At 38.2% G+C, this 17,163-nt stretch overlaps 1 protein-coding gene across 1 annotated transcript; it reads left to right on the top strand.

Moving 5' to 3' along the window:
- The first annotated feature begins 2,604 nt into the window (after positions 1–2,604).
- LOC123717251 lies at positions 2,605–5,109 on the top strand. The gene is made up of 2 exons (XM_045673146.1): positions 2,605–3,883; positions 4,774–5,109. Exons 1-2 carry the CDS (start codon positions 2,980–2,982, stop codon positions 4,803–4,805), a joined length of 936 nt encoding a protein of 311 aa, XP_045529102.1. The 5' UTR covers positions 2,605–2,979; the 3' UTR covers positions 4,806–5,109.
- Positions 5,110–17,163: the final 12,054 nt, after the last annotated feature.

Below are 17,163 nucleotides of genomic sequence, written 5' to 3'. Positions count from 1 at the left end.
TTACTCTTACCACACTTCCCTCCCTGTCGAAACCTACAAACTTCCAACCATACAGTGCCTGAACTGCTGCCGTTTTGGTCATATCAAATCGGTCTGCCGATCTAAGCCCAGATGTTACAGGTGTGCTCAGCCCCATATAGGTGATACGTGCGAAGTCACCTTAGAAACATCCACATGTCTACATTGCTCAAGTAAGCATTTTGCTTCTGACAAGGGCTGTCCAGAATTTACTCGACAGCAATCCATAAAAATGGTGATGTCCCAGAACAATATCTCATACATTGAAGCAGCATACGTTCATATGCTGAGATAACAAAATAAATGTTTACCCCTCCTGTCTATTCTCTAAGATCTCCTCAAACAGCCCAAACTCCTATCAAAACTTCCTATCGCCAAACAATCTATCGCTCCTCTCGTCCCCAAGCTTCTCTAGCAAAGGGGTACGATAGAACAGCTCATCAGACTATTGTTGGTGAGTGCTCCTCATCTCTCCCAAATGTTTGTGCTCTCAACAATAATGTTGACACCCTCCCCTCTCAGGGCAAAATGTTAGAATTTATTTCTGAATTCGGCTGAACGCAATTGCCCACTCTGAACACATGATAAAAAAATGTGAAAAAGGTATTAACGTACTAAGAGCAGTAGCGGGGGTTTGGTGGGGTGCTCACCCCTATTCTTTAAAGTTATTGTATAATGCCTTAGTACGTAGTCATATGGATTACTGTATGTTTGTTCTGGATCCCTTTAACAAATCAGCTGCTGGAAAATTAAACAAAATTCAGTATAGGTGCCTAAGAATCATGCTAGGTGCAATGAAATCCTCCCCTACTAATGCTTTGCAGGTTGAGTGTGTTGATCCTCCTCTACACATCCGCCGGCGGTATTAACCTACTAAGAGCAGTAGCGGGGGTTTGGTGGGGTGCTCACCCCTATTCTTTAAAGTTATTGTATAATGCCTTAGTACGTAGTCATATGGATTACTGTATTTTTGTTCTGGATCCCTTTAACAAATCAGCTGCTGGAAAATTACACAAAATTCAGTATAGGTGCCTAAGAATCATGCTAGGTGCAATGAAATCCTCCCCTACTAATGCTTTGCAGGTTGAGTGTGTTGATCCTCCTCTACACATCCGCCGGCAGTATTTATGTGACCGCTTTGTTAGCAAGATGTTACAGATATCATCCCACCCTCTTTGGCATCGATTAACCCGACATTCACATGCTCCTTGCACCCGCAACTCCTCTTCCTATCTGCTCGATAGTTATCTAAAGTACACCAGCCTCCCTAACCCCATGATATCTTTTCCAACAAATACCCTATATTCTACTCCTTATAAAGCCCTGGTATACAAACCTCCCATCATCACAGACCTTGGTCTGATCAAAGGAGCCCCAGATACCAACATCAAATTACAAAGCTATATTAATCAAAATTGGTCAAATCTTCTTCTTATTTACACTGACGCATCAAAGCTGTCTCCAGATGGCTGTGTTGGTGCTGCCTCCTGGATATAGGGTTCCTCGGTATAGAATTATCCTGAAATTTAAATGTCCTCCCGAGTCTTCAGTGTTCACAGGAGAGGCCACAGCTCTATTGGAAGCAATCCTATTTGCACACTCCCATAACATACAACAGACAGCTATTTTGACAGACTCTTTAAGTTGTTTAATGTCCATTAAAGAGAACCCATTTCGTAGTAAATCACGTTTTACTATTATACTAAAAATCAGGGAGACTCTGCTCTCTTGTGATCAAAAAGGATTGTCTATCATACTAGTTTGGATTCCTAGCCCAGGAAACGAGACTGCTGATTCATGTGCCAAAGCAGCTGTTGAGTCAGGTTCTCTAGATCATTTTAAAAATTCAGCTCAGGATCTTTGTTCTCTTGCAAAGATATATCTGGACAGAACGTGGAAGACATTTTGGAATGACTCCAAATCGGTTAAGGGTAAGTTTTATGCTTCCATCCAACCAAACATACCAAGACAACCCTGGTTTTGTTATTATCGAAATGCAAATCACTGGATTACATCTCGCGTCTGCGTCTTGGACATGCTTGCACCCCTGTTCATCTAGCCAAGCTCCGGATTACTCACTCTATCACTCTATCTGTAAGTGTGGCTTGGATGAAGGCACTGTATCTCACATACTATTTAATTGTCCCAAACTAACTTATCCTCTTTATGACATTCTTCCCCCTATAGTCCCCCGTCCTTTAAGTGTTAAATGTTTGTTAATGTTTGTGTTTAGTCCATATTGTAGATTTTTATGTAAATATATAGCAACCAATAGAATAAAAGTGTAATATATAAAAATTATTCATAAATAGTAAACAGTATTTAATAATCCTTTTACTCATATTTGTGTTGTCTGTGCTGTTTTAAAACTAACAATCCAATTTCAACAATTTTTTTTATGCATATTCAAAATTAGCTTAATTATTATTTTTACCGATCAATCTCCTTCGTGTCTTCTCCATCTACACGACACTGGCGAAGTACCTTGTGCCCAGTTGGCATAAATAAAAGCCATAACAAGAGGAAAAAATTTTTTTTTTTTGAAATATAGTTGTTTAATGATAATTTTGCTTTAAATTCGTATATTATTGTGAAACATAGTGAATAAGTACTGCTCACTCACGCACTCATACTCACTTCGAAGCAAATATTACTCAGTGAACCAGCTGTCAAACGGACGGATTTGAAATCAACCGAACTGGGGAGTATTTTGTTTTATTTCAATTACTTATATTGTTTTTTCTTTGTAAATACACTAAACAAACATACTATACTGCTCATTACTGTGTGAAACGTCCATAAACACACATCGGCTTAGTTACTGTCTCCTTCTGTTTGACAATATTGTGGAAACAGAATCGACGACGTTAACGTTCGCCCCAGACATTGAAATACTTCACTAACTACTACACAGAGCTACTTAATTATCTTTATTATAATAACTGAACATCAAGTTACATAATGATGACCCGCAGAACCACAGCTGTCAAAGACCTAGAGGACAAGCTGAGGGCCACCCTAAAGGAACTGGAGGCTTCAAAGAAGTCTTGTAACCGGTTACTACAGGAGAGGGAAGACAGCGAGGTGGAAGTCAAAAATGTTGTAGACAAAAACAAAGCACTAAAAATTGAACTGGCTGAGCTACATATTCAACACATGGACCTCCTCGACCAACACAACCAACTAAAGGAATTGGTGTCATCATTTCATGAGTGCAGTGAAACTCATGAACTTACATTGAGGCGTATAACTGATCTTGAGGTTGAATTAAACAAGTCCTACAAGACCATATCTTTGTATGAGTCCGCTAAAGCCAGGGATCAAACATCTGACACACTAAACCTCTTTGCTAAGTTGGTGGAAAGCACCACAGCCATGTGTAACTCAGCAGAAATTATTGACCTGACTGGTGATGATACCAAAATGCAATGTCCATTAGTGCTAAGTAATAATACATTCAAAAAATATATGAAATATAAAAAAATAATTAGGAAGTATTATCTTACATTAAAGAAACAGAATAGGGTTAGAAAAAGCTTTAATCTTAGGAGAGACCGTATGCATCTAGTTAAGGAGTTAAATACTTGTTCTCTCGAACTTGAACAGTGCAGAGCCACCTATGACCTGGATACACAACAGTTGCATGACCAAATAACTGTGAAAGAAAATTTGTTATCCTATATTTTCAGTAAATATGAGGAATCTCAAAAAGAACTGAGTGACCTAGTGGACCTCGTGAAGTGCAGTGCAGAGAGGTATGAGGCAACTGTGCACACCCTGATCCGCTTCCTGAACCCCAGCTTGCTGCAAATTTATCAGTGTCCCGTCATATTGTCCAGGGCCGTTATAATGTCAATAAACACAAGTTAGTCCTATTTACAGACAGATTTGGTAAAGGTATAGGCTCCTACATTCAACACTCACTCTCACAATCACACAGTGTAACCAGTCACTGCTACCCTGACTTACATTTCAATTATATAATAAAAAATATTGTTGATAATCAATTTGATGCTGACACCACATTAGTTCTTTTAATAGGTCTCAAATGGTATCAAAACCTTATCAAAATTAGGTTTAAAAAATATAATAATTTGTGCTCTTCCCTATTCTGACTGTTTTTCGGAAGAACAAAATAACTATGTTTATAGTTTGAACAATTTAATGTCTCTGATATGTTGTCATAGTGACAAATTATTGTTTTTTGATACTAACAAGTTTGTTAGTAATTTTCATTTGACAAGGGAATGTATGTACTTTCCTAATAAATATAAGGATGTGATAGCTACTTTGTTAGCATATAATATTAACATTGTCATAGACATATGACAAAATCTAGGTTAAGTGACGAATCAGTATTGTCTAGTTATCCTAACAAAACTGTGATTGAATATTTAAACTAGGCTCTGTGACAACAGAAAAGCGTTGCAATAACTTAATCCTCTTTCATCAGAACATAAACCGCTTTTCTGGCAAAATACTTGATATAGAATTACTAGTTGATAGATATTCAGTAGATATAATATGTTTCTGTGAGACTTGGTTAAAGCCTGACAAAATGTCATTTAATATTAATAATTTTATGGTTGCCAGTGTGTTCAACAGAGTTTCAGCAGAAGGTGGAGGTACAATAATATTATCTAAAAACAACTTAAAATTTAAAGATAGAATAGACATTACTTCCAGCTCTGTTGATCACTTATGTGAGGTAGCATGTGCAGAGATAGAAAGCCATATAATACCATGTGTTTACAGACCACCAGCTTCAAACTTTTCCTCATTTTTAATAAATATGGAAGATATTCTAATTAAAGTTCTTAAATCCAATAAGTTAGTTTATGTTTCTGGTGATTTCAACATTGATATACTCACTAAATCACCTGAGAAAATAAAGCTCTTAGCCTTATTTAATTCATATAACTTAAAATATTTATTTAGTGAACCCACGAGAATAACTGCTTTCTCTAGTACATGTATAGATAATATTTTCACTAACTGTAGCATTGAACAGTCTTCCATAATACCTGGTGTAAGGTCAGACCACAAGGGACAGCTTGTTAGTTTTAAATTAAATAAAATAAATCCGCCAAATAAAAAAATTACACTTAGACCATTAAATGAAGAAATTTTTTTAAAAATGTTTTAAATAAACTGCTCTTCTAGCTTAAATACCAAAAATCCAAATAGAAAATTTGATAATCTATTTAGTATACTCTGGCATGAATTTAATAAGGCATGTCCAAAAAAGAGTATAAAAATAACTCACAAGTTTAAATTTAATGAATGGTCTACTAAAGGGATAAGGATAAGCAGGGATGTCTTATATAACTTGTACCATGAAAAGTCACTGACATCTGATCTATCATTTCACACTTATGTAAGAAACTACTCGAAGATATTCAAAAGGGTATGTATTCTTGCCAAATCGAAATCAATTAGTAATAAAATTGCTAGATCCGATAATAAAGTAAAAACTGTTTGGAATATTATTAACTGCGAAACTGGTCAGACTAAAATGAGAGATGCTGACCCGCGGCTACTTATTGATAATGTTATCATCTCCGATAAGGTAGAGGTAGCCAACGCATTCGACACCTTTTTCTCAAACATCCCTGTAGAGGTTACCAAAACACTTCATTCATCCTCTGCACAAGCGGTATCATTACTAAAAGAGAATTTCAGTAGAGAAATACCTCATTTTAAATTTCAATATATAAATGCTTTTACTATTAAAAGATCATTTAAGACTCTAAATCTTAAGAACACACAGGATTTATGGGGCTTTTCTGTTAAAGTCATTGAATCCATTATAGAGTATGTCGCCCCCATACTTAGTGAAATATTTAACCTCTGTATCGACAACGGTGTCTTCCCTTACTTGATGAAACACAGCAAAGTTATTCCCATCTTTAAATCAGGTTGAAAGAAGAACCCTTCACACTATAGACCCATCTCAATTCTTCCAGCTTTCAGTAAAATCTTCGAAAGAATCATCCTAGATCAGATGCTAAGACACTTTAATATGAACAACATATTACATGACCGTCAGTTCGGCTTTACTACTGAAGCAAGTGCAAGATTGATTACCCAGATCTTAGACGCCTGGGAGGACTCGCGGGATGCCGTAGGCATTTTCTGCGACCTATCCAATGCGTTTGACTGCGTTGACCACGATACTCTCATTTGTAAGTTGAGCCACTGGTATTCGTGGTAGAGCTCTCGCGCTTGTCCTTTCCTATCTTTCAAACAGACAGCAAAAAGTAGAAATTAGTGGTTCGAGATCATCTGGATCAATAGTGAAAATGGGCGTGCCGCAGGGTTCCATATTGGGTCCCTTTTTGTTCCTTGTTTATATTAATGATCTCCCGCATATGATGTCTGAGATATCGGAAATTATCTTATTTGCTCATGAGACTTCCCTCTTTTTTAAAATCAATAGGAAAGATTCCAGTCCAGTAAACGTCAATGATAGCTTAGTAACTCTATCGAAATGGTATTATGCCGCGAATAATTTACTCCTCAATTCTGCTAAAACTAAATGTATCAAATTCTCGCTGAATAATGTCACCCCAGTAGGGCTTAACGTATCTCTCGATGGTGACAAACTTGAAGTCATTACTGAAACCGTTTTCCTGGGTATAACTATTGACAGTAAATTACAATGGGGAGCTCACATCGCAGCTTTATCAGGTAGACTAAGTTCTGCAGCTTATGCAGTCAGAAAAATAAGACAGCTTACTGACGTTGCTACAGCTAGGCTTGCATATTTTGCTTACTTTCATAGCATAATGTCCTATGGTATTCTACTGTGGGGCGCAGCGGCTTACGTAGATGCCATATTCATTCTCCAGAAAAGGGCAATTCGTGCAATTTACAATATTGGCCCCCGCGAGTCTCTGAGATAATTATTTAAAGAAATTAATATACTCACGTTGCCTTCCCTTTACATTCTAGAGAATATCACGTTTGTTCGTAAAAATTTGCATCAATTCACTGTCAAAAGTGTTATTCATTCTATAAATACCATAAAATAGTAGTCCCAAAATACAGATTAACAAAATCGAATAAATCGTTTCTTGGGAATTGTGTCAGATTCTACAACAGTCTACCGAAGTGTGTAACTGATCTTACGACTAAAAAGTTCAAAAACGTCATCAAAGGAATCCTAATTAAAAAAGCGTATTATAAAATCCAAGACTATGTTGACGATGTATGGCGCTAATTCATCTCTGCATGTGCGGCTTCCCTGGCAACTTGCGCTGTGCAAGTGTGTGTATCTCATTTTACACTAATAGTAAAAACTCAATTTTCTTTTGCATTGTATAGAATCTCTGTATACCTTGCATTATATAAACTTCTCAGCCGATTATTACTATTGTAACCGAGTCTTTGTAAGCTAAACCATTGTTGAAAAGAGTGTCCATGGAGTTTCTTGCCGGTTCTTCTCCATGAGACCCACTTTTTGGAACCGTACAACTAGACGTTTCATAAGAGCCTGCAAAGGCCTATTTGAAATAATAACTTTTGATTTTGAATCACCTACACTCCACGAGCAACGGCCAGCAAGTGATCCAGCCAACAATTATACGGTAGGGTGGATTACCAGCCCCAACTATTTTTAATATTTAATTTTTTACTTTTTCATCCGAAACACACCGAGCTTGGGCTTATCTAAACCAGCTCGGTGCCGCGGATTTAATACAGCACAGTTTCCCTCTAAAACCTTCCCATTTCCTAAAAAACACGAATTTCCCCCCTCCTCGTGCAAAACCCCCCCCCCCCCCCCCTATCCCTCGAGTGGGGTATCAAACTCTTCGTCTTTAAAATGCAAACCAACCTATGTTCACAGATCCACGATCCGACCCCCCCTCGCCCCGCAAAACCAAAATGTTACCCCGAACCCCGCCAAAACCGTCCAAAAATGCACCCACACCCTCCCCGCCTGCAACAACAACATCTACAATACAGACACCAGCGGAAATGCTAAGCCCCGCCTTCACCCGCCCAATCCGATCAGCAATATCCGCCAACTTGGAGATGGCCAACGAATATAGGTATACAGGCTTACAAGTTCTGGCTGCCTCCCGCAACCTTAAGGGCGAATTAAAAACCGCCATCACAGAAGCGATTGAGGGTATCTTTGGTGTCATCAAACTCATTGAACCCTCAATGACCACCCGCTCCACCCCTTCTACCCCTCCTACCCCCTAACCACTCACGCCACAGGTCACGAAAACAACTACCACCGCTACCACCACACACTACCGACACAACAAACACAACACAACTCCTACACAAACTCGAGGCTCACTCCCGGCTACTTGAAGACTCCACCAGGGCCATGCAGGAGTACACCAAGACCATACGGGCGAGACCCAAACCCGCACCGACGGACTTACCGCCCGTAGCAACTGACAGGCACTATAGGACGTATGCCACGGCTGCCGCAGCCCCTAAACCCCCTGCAGGCCCTACCTTCATCGTATCTGGAGAGGGCCTCGACACGGCAGAACAACTGCTGAAACAAATCACGCAAACTGTAAACTTCCGCCAGGGCGGTTACGCACCCCTTAAAGTCACCCCTCTATCCAAAAAGAAACTTAAATTCACCTTCGAAAACGAAGAACACAAGAAACACGCACTCACTCACCTTCACAAAAACAAACTTATTACTACACAAGAGGAAAAACGCATAGACCCCATGATAATACTAAAAGGCATAACAAAGAACACTCCCGAATCCGAATTAATAAATATGGTATTTATTAATTCGGATTCGGGACCAAAGACCAAAACTCCACACTAACAAACCACACATTGAGCATGAAATTTATAGCAAATAACAGGAACGCTACACTTTATAACATTGTTCTAAACACCACACCCTCTGCCTGGAAGGCGTTCGTAGACCTAGGCAGACTTAACATTGGCATGCAAAAAGTCCACAGCGACAACTTCTCGCCATTTAGGCAGTGCCAAAACTGTCTAAACTTCGGTCAAACACCCACTTGCGCCAAATGCTCCGTCCACCACCTCACGGCGGAGTGCAAAGAACAACTACACAACTGTACCAATTGCACTGAACATAATAATCAATTCAAGACAAACACAGACACCCTACAGCGCGCCGACTCTGACAAATCCCCAAACTCAGGGCTATGCGTGCCCGTGTAGAGGCAAAAATTAACTATACATAAACACAACACACACAAAACACTAAATACACCCAAACAACATACTTACACAACATACACATAATTAACGACAACCTCAACACACAACACCCGCCCTGGGGTACACAAAACCACAAGCTCAACATTACCTCACAATTCTCATCACATACTCAACATTATTATCCCTTCAAACCCTGCGGACTCTATTGAACACAATAAAAAACATCAATTCCAAATGTAATCCACCCTCACCTGTATTAAACATTCGCTTATCGCCCTATTCATCGACCCCTACTTACTTTTATATTTTACACCTACCATATACTACTATTTACAATTTATCCTACTATGTAACTGCATAACACTTTGTCAAGTGTTAACAATTCATTTCAGCTCACTTGTGCAACTTGTATTTTATTTTAATAATTTACCTTAATAAATATAACAACAATGTAACGGCACAACACTGTTGTATGTGTTAATAACTTAATTAAGTTCATTTTGTTTATCTTGTTTAAAAAATATTCTAGTCAATTTTGTTATTGAATTATTCTATCATTTTGTAATAATATTAGATGCCTTTTTTTTTCTTTTTTTTTATGGAGGAGGTAAAAATGCACAACTGCAGGCCCGCAAGCGCATGCAGTCGCTATCGCGGGGACTGTGGGGATGGTTAACTCTTATCCCTCTGCTAATCAGAGGGGAGAAACCCGGCCCACTAAAATTTCCTCCTGAGCCCTCCATATCGCCTGCTATGCCGGACACATTCATTCTGAATGAATGACGTCTGGCACCGCATTGAGTCCCCCGGGGGTCGCACTATGCATTCAACCCAGGGAACTCAGGCGAATATGACTGCATACGGGCTCAGCGACGGCGCAGGGGGATACTGTTGGGCAAACGCTCCTCGCGTCTGCCCAACAGTATCCCTACAGGTCGCCTAGGGCCAACGCCTCTAACTCCCAGGGGGGAGTCCCCGCCAACAGGCACGCCGCCTCGAACGAGACGGTCCGGTAGCATCGAACCGCCAACACTCGCTGTGGCCTCCTGAGTAGGGTGCGGTTCCTCGCCCTCAGCCTATCATCCCATACAGGGTCCCCATACAATGCCATACTGCGTATGATTCCGCAGTACAGCCTCCGCACTCTGCTTAAGGCCCCCAATATTCAGCAATAGCCTTTTGCAAGCGCCCCGCCGCCCCTACAACCTTCCCCCCGAATAAAGAATGTTGAATTACTGTCCACTTGTAATTTCCATCCTCGGCCTAGAACGTATTGCTACATTCTAAACCTACACAGTCATCCTCTCAGTTCGATGCCCACTGCATACTATAGAAATTCGACCGTGCCCTCCATGTACGGTTTAAGCACTCACCCGGTACCGTACAACCCTACCAAAGGCCGAGAACAAATTTAAAATAAATTAAAACTTGCACTCGAACCGGGAATCGAACCTAGTACCCCTCACCATAGCAGCCACATACAGAGACCGTTAGGCTATAAGGCCCTTAATATTAGATGCCTAACCTAACATAACCTAACCTAAGCTCACACGTGTAGCACAGCCCAGTACCACTAACAACACTAATATACACGGACGGCAGCAAACAAAACGACGGCTCTGTCGGCGTGGCATTTGTTGTCTTTCCACCCTCCGGCCACACACCCAAACTTACAAAATTATTTAAATTACACAGCACTAGCTCAGTTTTTCAGGCCAAGCTGTTTGCAATTCTCGAGGCAGTGGAACACATCCATAAAAAAATGTTGTCTGATCTTCGCGATTCATACATTTTTAGCCATTCAATTCTCTATCTAATGGTATATGTTTCATCAAAATTTGTCGGTTAGTTTTTTAATAATTGATATAAATGCTCATATTTCAGTCAATAATTGAAGAATCTTCATGATAGGTATATTTTTTAATTGCCATTTATTCTTGTATCTAGTGATCTATTTTTTTTAATCCATTGGCTAGTGTTTGCGAAATTGATATTGACGCGGCAGACGGTTTCTGCATTTTCAACGGCTCATGTTTCAGTCAATAATTTAACACTCTTTTTGATATGTATATTTTTAAATTTGCCATTTATCTCTCTATTTAATGGTACATATTTTATTAAAATCCATTAGTTAGTTTTTGAGAAATTGATGTAGATATAGACATAGACGCGGCAGACGGTTTCTTGCTTTTCAACCGCTCATATTTCAGTCAATAATTGAACACCCTCCATGATTTGTATATTTTTAAATTTGTCATTTATCTCTCTATTTAATGGTACATATTTTATTAAAATCCATTAGTTAGTTTTTGAGAAATTGATGTAGATATAGACATAGACGCGGCAGACGGTTTCTTGCTTTTCAACCGCTCATATTTCAGTCAATAATTGAACACCCTCCATGATTTGTATATTTTTAAATTTGTCATTTATCTATCTACTGGTATAAAATTTATCAAAATCCATTCGATAATTTTTGAGTAAATGCCATTGATATAGATATAGACGCGGCAGACGGTTTCTTGCTTTTCAACCGCTCATATTTCAGTCAATAATTGAACACCCTCCATGATTTGTATATTTTTAAATTTGTCATTTATCTATCTACTGGTATAAAATTTATCAAAATCCATTCGATAATTTTTGAGTAAATGCCATTGATATAGATATAGACGCGGCAGACGGTTTCTTCCTCTTCATCGGCTCATATTTCAGTCAATTAATGTAAAATCTTCAAGAATTATATATTTTTAAAATCTTGAAAACTGAAATCCGAGCAGCGGTTCCGGAGCAAACTCGCCGGGAAGAACCGACTTAAATAATCGGAAATAACTCGGGGACGGGTGGTTTTTTCGCGTTTTTAAGGCTAGTTCAATATATTAATATCCATTAATATATTGTGTCTGTCCGCCTGGCCCGCGGCGTATACTTAGCGAGTTTGGACAAATTAGTGGAACACATATATATATAAAAACGCACCGCACCCAAGGACACGTCCGGCTGACCACCTACCACAAAAACACCATATAGGTGCGATGACTCAATCGACTCCACTCAAAAAGTGGATTCATTTGATAACCACCGCACCTATTTGCACACACACACACATCAAAAACACAAAGTGAGGCGGCTCTTTCAACTCCTCCTGAGGAGGAGAATCAGCCCATGCTAACCCCTCAATAGTAGGGAGACACACACATTTTAGCGGACAATCCAGCGCGGGAGTTAAGATTACTAACCTTATAGATATATGCTTTGTTAGTACGAAACCAAATGTAGGTCTTGCGTTAGCAACGACCCATACTTTGTAAGTAATTTTAATGTATAAATATAAGAAGAAATAGATATTAAGTTGATTATTGTTTAGTTCTTAATTAAGTGATGTCACTGTGTTTGTTTAAATAAATTATTTTTAAACTAAAAGTCCGTTGCCGTTCCTTTACTCGCGCTCCCCCCCCCTTTTCTAAAGTGCACCGAGCCGAAAACCGAAGCCCTTCCCGAGGATATGAAATAAATCGCCCTTTATGTACCTGACTGTGATTATATTATATTAGGATAGTAGAGCTAAATAAAGCAAACACTAAATACTCTAGTCATAAATAATGCGATCATTTTAAAACATTATAATAATAATAAAAAATTGTATCATTTTAATTTTAATATACTATACTCTTACTATTTACTGACAGCAACTACCCTAATAGAATAGACAAAATTGTAATATCTTTATCGACTGCCTATTCCCTTTTGGGAAAAGACACTAGCTCTAAGTTAAGCTTTAGACTATCGACATAACTTACCCCGATTGGGAATTGTTATAATATACAAATAGTCAGTAGCAAAAAAATGTCGGCTATCACCCTATTGGGGATGGACCTTAAATTAAGTCAAATAAACTGACCAAATTGACAGCTTCCACCCTTTTGGGTTTATTGAATATTTTAATTATTATATGCAAAAAGGTTTTTTGCGGGTAGTCGTAACGATAACATCGAGTCCTCAAAAAAAATAATATATATATAGTTAATCTTAAAAACATACTATAAAAAGTAATAACTAGACAATATAAGTGGACTATATTGCTGCAAGAAATGGAAAAAAGGGGTACTACTGTCAAGCTTTTGCAGACGACGTGATCATGGTGTTTGTCGGAGAATCAGCATTTGAAATAGAACGACATGCAAATGCTGCTCTTGCCTATGTAATAGATTGGGGTAATAAAAATAGACTCAGATTTGCTCCACAAAAAACCCAACCTATGACTATAACTAAAAAAATAAAATGTGAAAAACCACGTTTGAATATGGGCGGAGTATCTGATGAAATAAAAATACTTGGGTTGATTCTCGATGCCAAATTGACCTTTAATAAACATGTCTCCAATATATGCAGGAAAGCAACAAACATTTACAATCAATTAGCAAGGGTGGCAAGGATTGGCTGGGGTTTGCATCGAGATGTAATTCATATTATTTATACAGCAGTCATCGAGCCGATAATCCTATATGCAGCAGCAGTCTGGGCACCAGCCACTAAAAAGCTAGGAATCAGGAAGCAATTAAATTCAGTACAACGAGGCTTCGCACTGAAGCTCTACAGAGCTTACCGAACCGTATCACTGCACGCCGTCGGACTATTGCCCCTAGACCTTAGAATCCAGGAGGCAGCTGTGCTCTACGAAGCAAAGAGAGGATTATTTCAGTCAGAATTGGAGGGTGATCTAGAGCAAAGAGTATCATGGATGCGTATTCCTCATCCCTCCAAAGAACCTGATATTAAATTTATGGCATATAGAGAACAGGAACGTCCTGGGATAGAGGCACTAGCAGTAAAAATATAAACGGACGGAAGTAAAGTAGACGAATTGGTCGGAGCCAATGTTTCCTTATGGAAAATGGGGACGAATTTGAGACTTATAGACTGAAATTATCTTCAGGTTGTTCCGTGTATCAAGCTGAACTGGTGGCTATTCTTAAAGCAACTCAAAGGATCCTTTGTCACCCAAAAGCCACCTACGGCGTATATAGTGAGTCCCGATGTGCACTCGAAAGCATTGCGGAGGGTCGCTCTTTCAATCCCTTTCAATCCCAAACAAAAAATAGAGCTTCTTTGGGTTAAAGCGCATGCGGGTGTTGAGGGGAATAAAAGAGCAGACCAACTGGCAAAGCTGCGCATCTAGAAGAGGCACCCGTGTACAATAGATTCCCCATATCGCATTTGAAGGACTGTCTACGTGGAAACACGATAGAAAAATGGAATCACAGATATCGAAACGGCGAAACCGCTGCAATAACTAAGTTATTCTTTCCAAACGTTATTTGGGCCTTTTCGATAATTAAACAAATAAAACCAACGGGATTGATTACCGAGATGTTGACAGGTCACGAGGGATTCTTGTCGTATCTTTGCAGGTTCAGGTTTAGACAAAGTGCAGGCAGCACTACAGCTGTAGCAATACAGCTGAAGAAACGGTGTTGCATGTTCTGACCGACTGTCCAATGTATGGATACGACAGAACAAGCTATGGGCATGGAGGTGACAGAGACGAGTTTGAGGGAAATAATGTTCAGCATTAGGTTAAGAGGCATCTTTCTGGGATTTTCTGTCAAAGTCATAAAACAAGTTGTTAATAGAAATAGATAGTAGTGTTTAATCATCTGTGTTAGGAATACCATACGTAAGCTATTAAATACCTCCGACGATTACATAGTCGGGGAATTATCTAGAATTATTATATATAAAAAAATACATAAGTGGACTATCTATCTTTGGAAAAGATCTAGTAACTTTGTGGATAAAGGAATAAATACAAAAAAATGGTGACAAAAAATAGTTAACAATAAAACATGTGCAAGTAAACTGAGAATCCAGATTGGCAGATTTTGCACGTGGTTATTTTGGATCTACGACCGTGTTGTTTTAACATAATATCGCATACGGTCGAGGTAAATACGTAAATTACTGTAAAGAGCATTTATTGCAGTGACATTTTATACTGTCATTGTCTATTGTTAAAGGAGCGTTTATTACTTTACAATTTCGGAATTCTTTATATTTCCTATACTAAAGGAAATCATATAAATAATAATCTTTAAATGGAAAAAGCGTACTATAAGGAAATAAGTTATAATTAATGGTTAGTACATCCATTCGTCACAAGAGGGCAGTTCCACCTGAAATATTAAATATCGTACTAAGCATTCAAGTATATTAAGTACTTTCAACAAATACCCAAAATGGAACCTCAATTGAAATTTCTTTTCGAAAAAATGGAGGAAATAAAACAATCTTTTAAAGAACAAAATGAAGAACTGGCTAAAAAATTCACGAAAAGCCTTCTAAACACTTTTGACGAAAAAATAAATCCTCTTATAGCCAAAAATCAGAAACTAAAAGAAGAAGTGAAAAGCTTTCAAATGCTCGTGCAAAACTTGGAAAGAGAAGCAAGAAAGAACAATGTAATACAACATGGCATTCTGGAAAATCACACAGCTGAACTCTGGAAAAACGCAATAGATGTATTAAATGAAACAGCACGAAGAAGCGAAGATGTTCGATAGTGGGATCATTGGGAGATTGGTAAGCTAAGAAGACTTGGCAAGAAAATTGGAAACAAAATAAGACCAATCCTGGTCACTTTTTCTTTAACATGGCGTAAATACGAACTTTTAAAAAATAAAAAAAAAACTTTCCTCCAAATGTATATGCAACGGAAGACTATCCTAAAGATGTCATCTTAAAAAGGAAGGGTCTAAAACAAAAGAACAGGAAGGGGAAAATCGCCTTTATAAGGTATGATAAGCTGATAGTAAAGGAGAAAGAACGACAGACTCTAAAAGGAAACGATCACAATCCAAATCTGCCTCTGAAAATAAACAGCAACACAAGGATATCATAACGGCTCCCAAGAAAATAATCAAACCTATAATATATTTCGCTCCAGAGTAAATTCAACGTCAGGACTTGGAGAATCTACCAACTAAAAAAGATAACAAAACTCAGATTACCGGAAAACTGAGAACATACACAAATAACAATTACCACGCTAACAAAACACCCCCCAATCCGGCTGGTCCCCGTTGGGAAAGCGACCACTACCCTCCACTACATAACACAAATGAAGAAGACGACAACTAAGATAAGATAAGATAAGTAAGATCCCTATCATCCAAAATAAGACAATTAGAATTGAACTATGCACTAAGGAAAATCGATTGGGATGTTATAGGGTTAGCATATTTTGCCACTTTTTATCTTTCGTCAGGACCAGGAGCAGCCCTTTTTTGACACATGACAGTCATCTGACTCATGAGCTCTCTTAAGACGTTGCTATAAACTAGCAAAATTTATGATTTCATAAATCCACGTGCGTCGTCATAAATATAAACTCTTCATTGAAAGTTTTAAACAAAACACGTAACGTATATGCACTATGTTATATAAATATATTTAAGCGCCCCTTTTGCCAGGCGGGTTGAACGGTAAATAATTTGTCACCAAAGAATCAGAACAACATAATTAAAACTAAGAAATAAGTCCTTGTGGTGTAATGTTGGCCTACTCAATGGGGCTATGAATTAATATAATTTTTACAATAATAGTTTAATAGGGTAAGTTGACTCAATTTCATCGAATGATTAAACGAATTTAGTGATTTAGTGTGAGTGCACGTTAGTCTTAAGTACTAAACAGTGGTAATTAAAATAATATTACAGAAGAACAGAGTGTCTTTCCTTTAATAAAGACTATAAGTTATTATTTGGAACGTTTTTATGTTAAATATCCTTTTTAGTAATTAAAATAATTATAAATAACTTATTGGTGTTAAGTTAGGCTATGTTGTAATGTTAAATAATGTTTTTGTGCAAAGACATAAAAGAGAGTAAAAAAATAGGTTTATTGCAACGATATTTCGTTTGATAGCCCATATTAGGTATGCTATGACGTCTGTCAAGTTGATTGATAAAAATT

This window comes from Pieris brassicae, chromosome 12 (genome assembly GCF_905147105.1).
Source record: "Pieris brassicae chromosome 12, ilPieBrab1.1, whole genome shotgun sequence".
Lineage (NCBI taxonomy): Eukaryota > Metazoa > Arthropoda > Insecta > Lepidoptera > Pieridae > Pieris > Pieris brassicae.
This window is presented reverse-complemented; position numbering and strand designations above follow the sequence as displayed.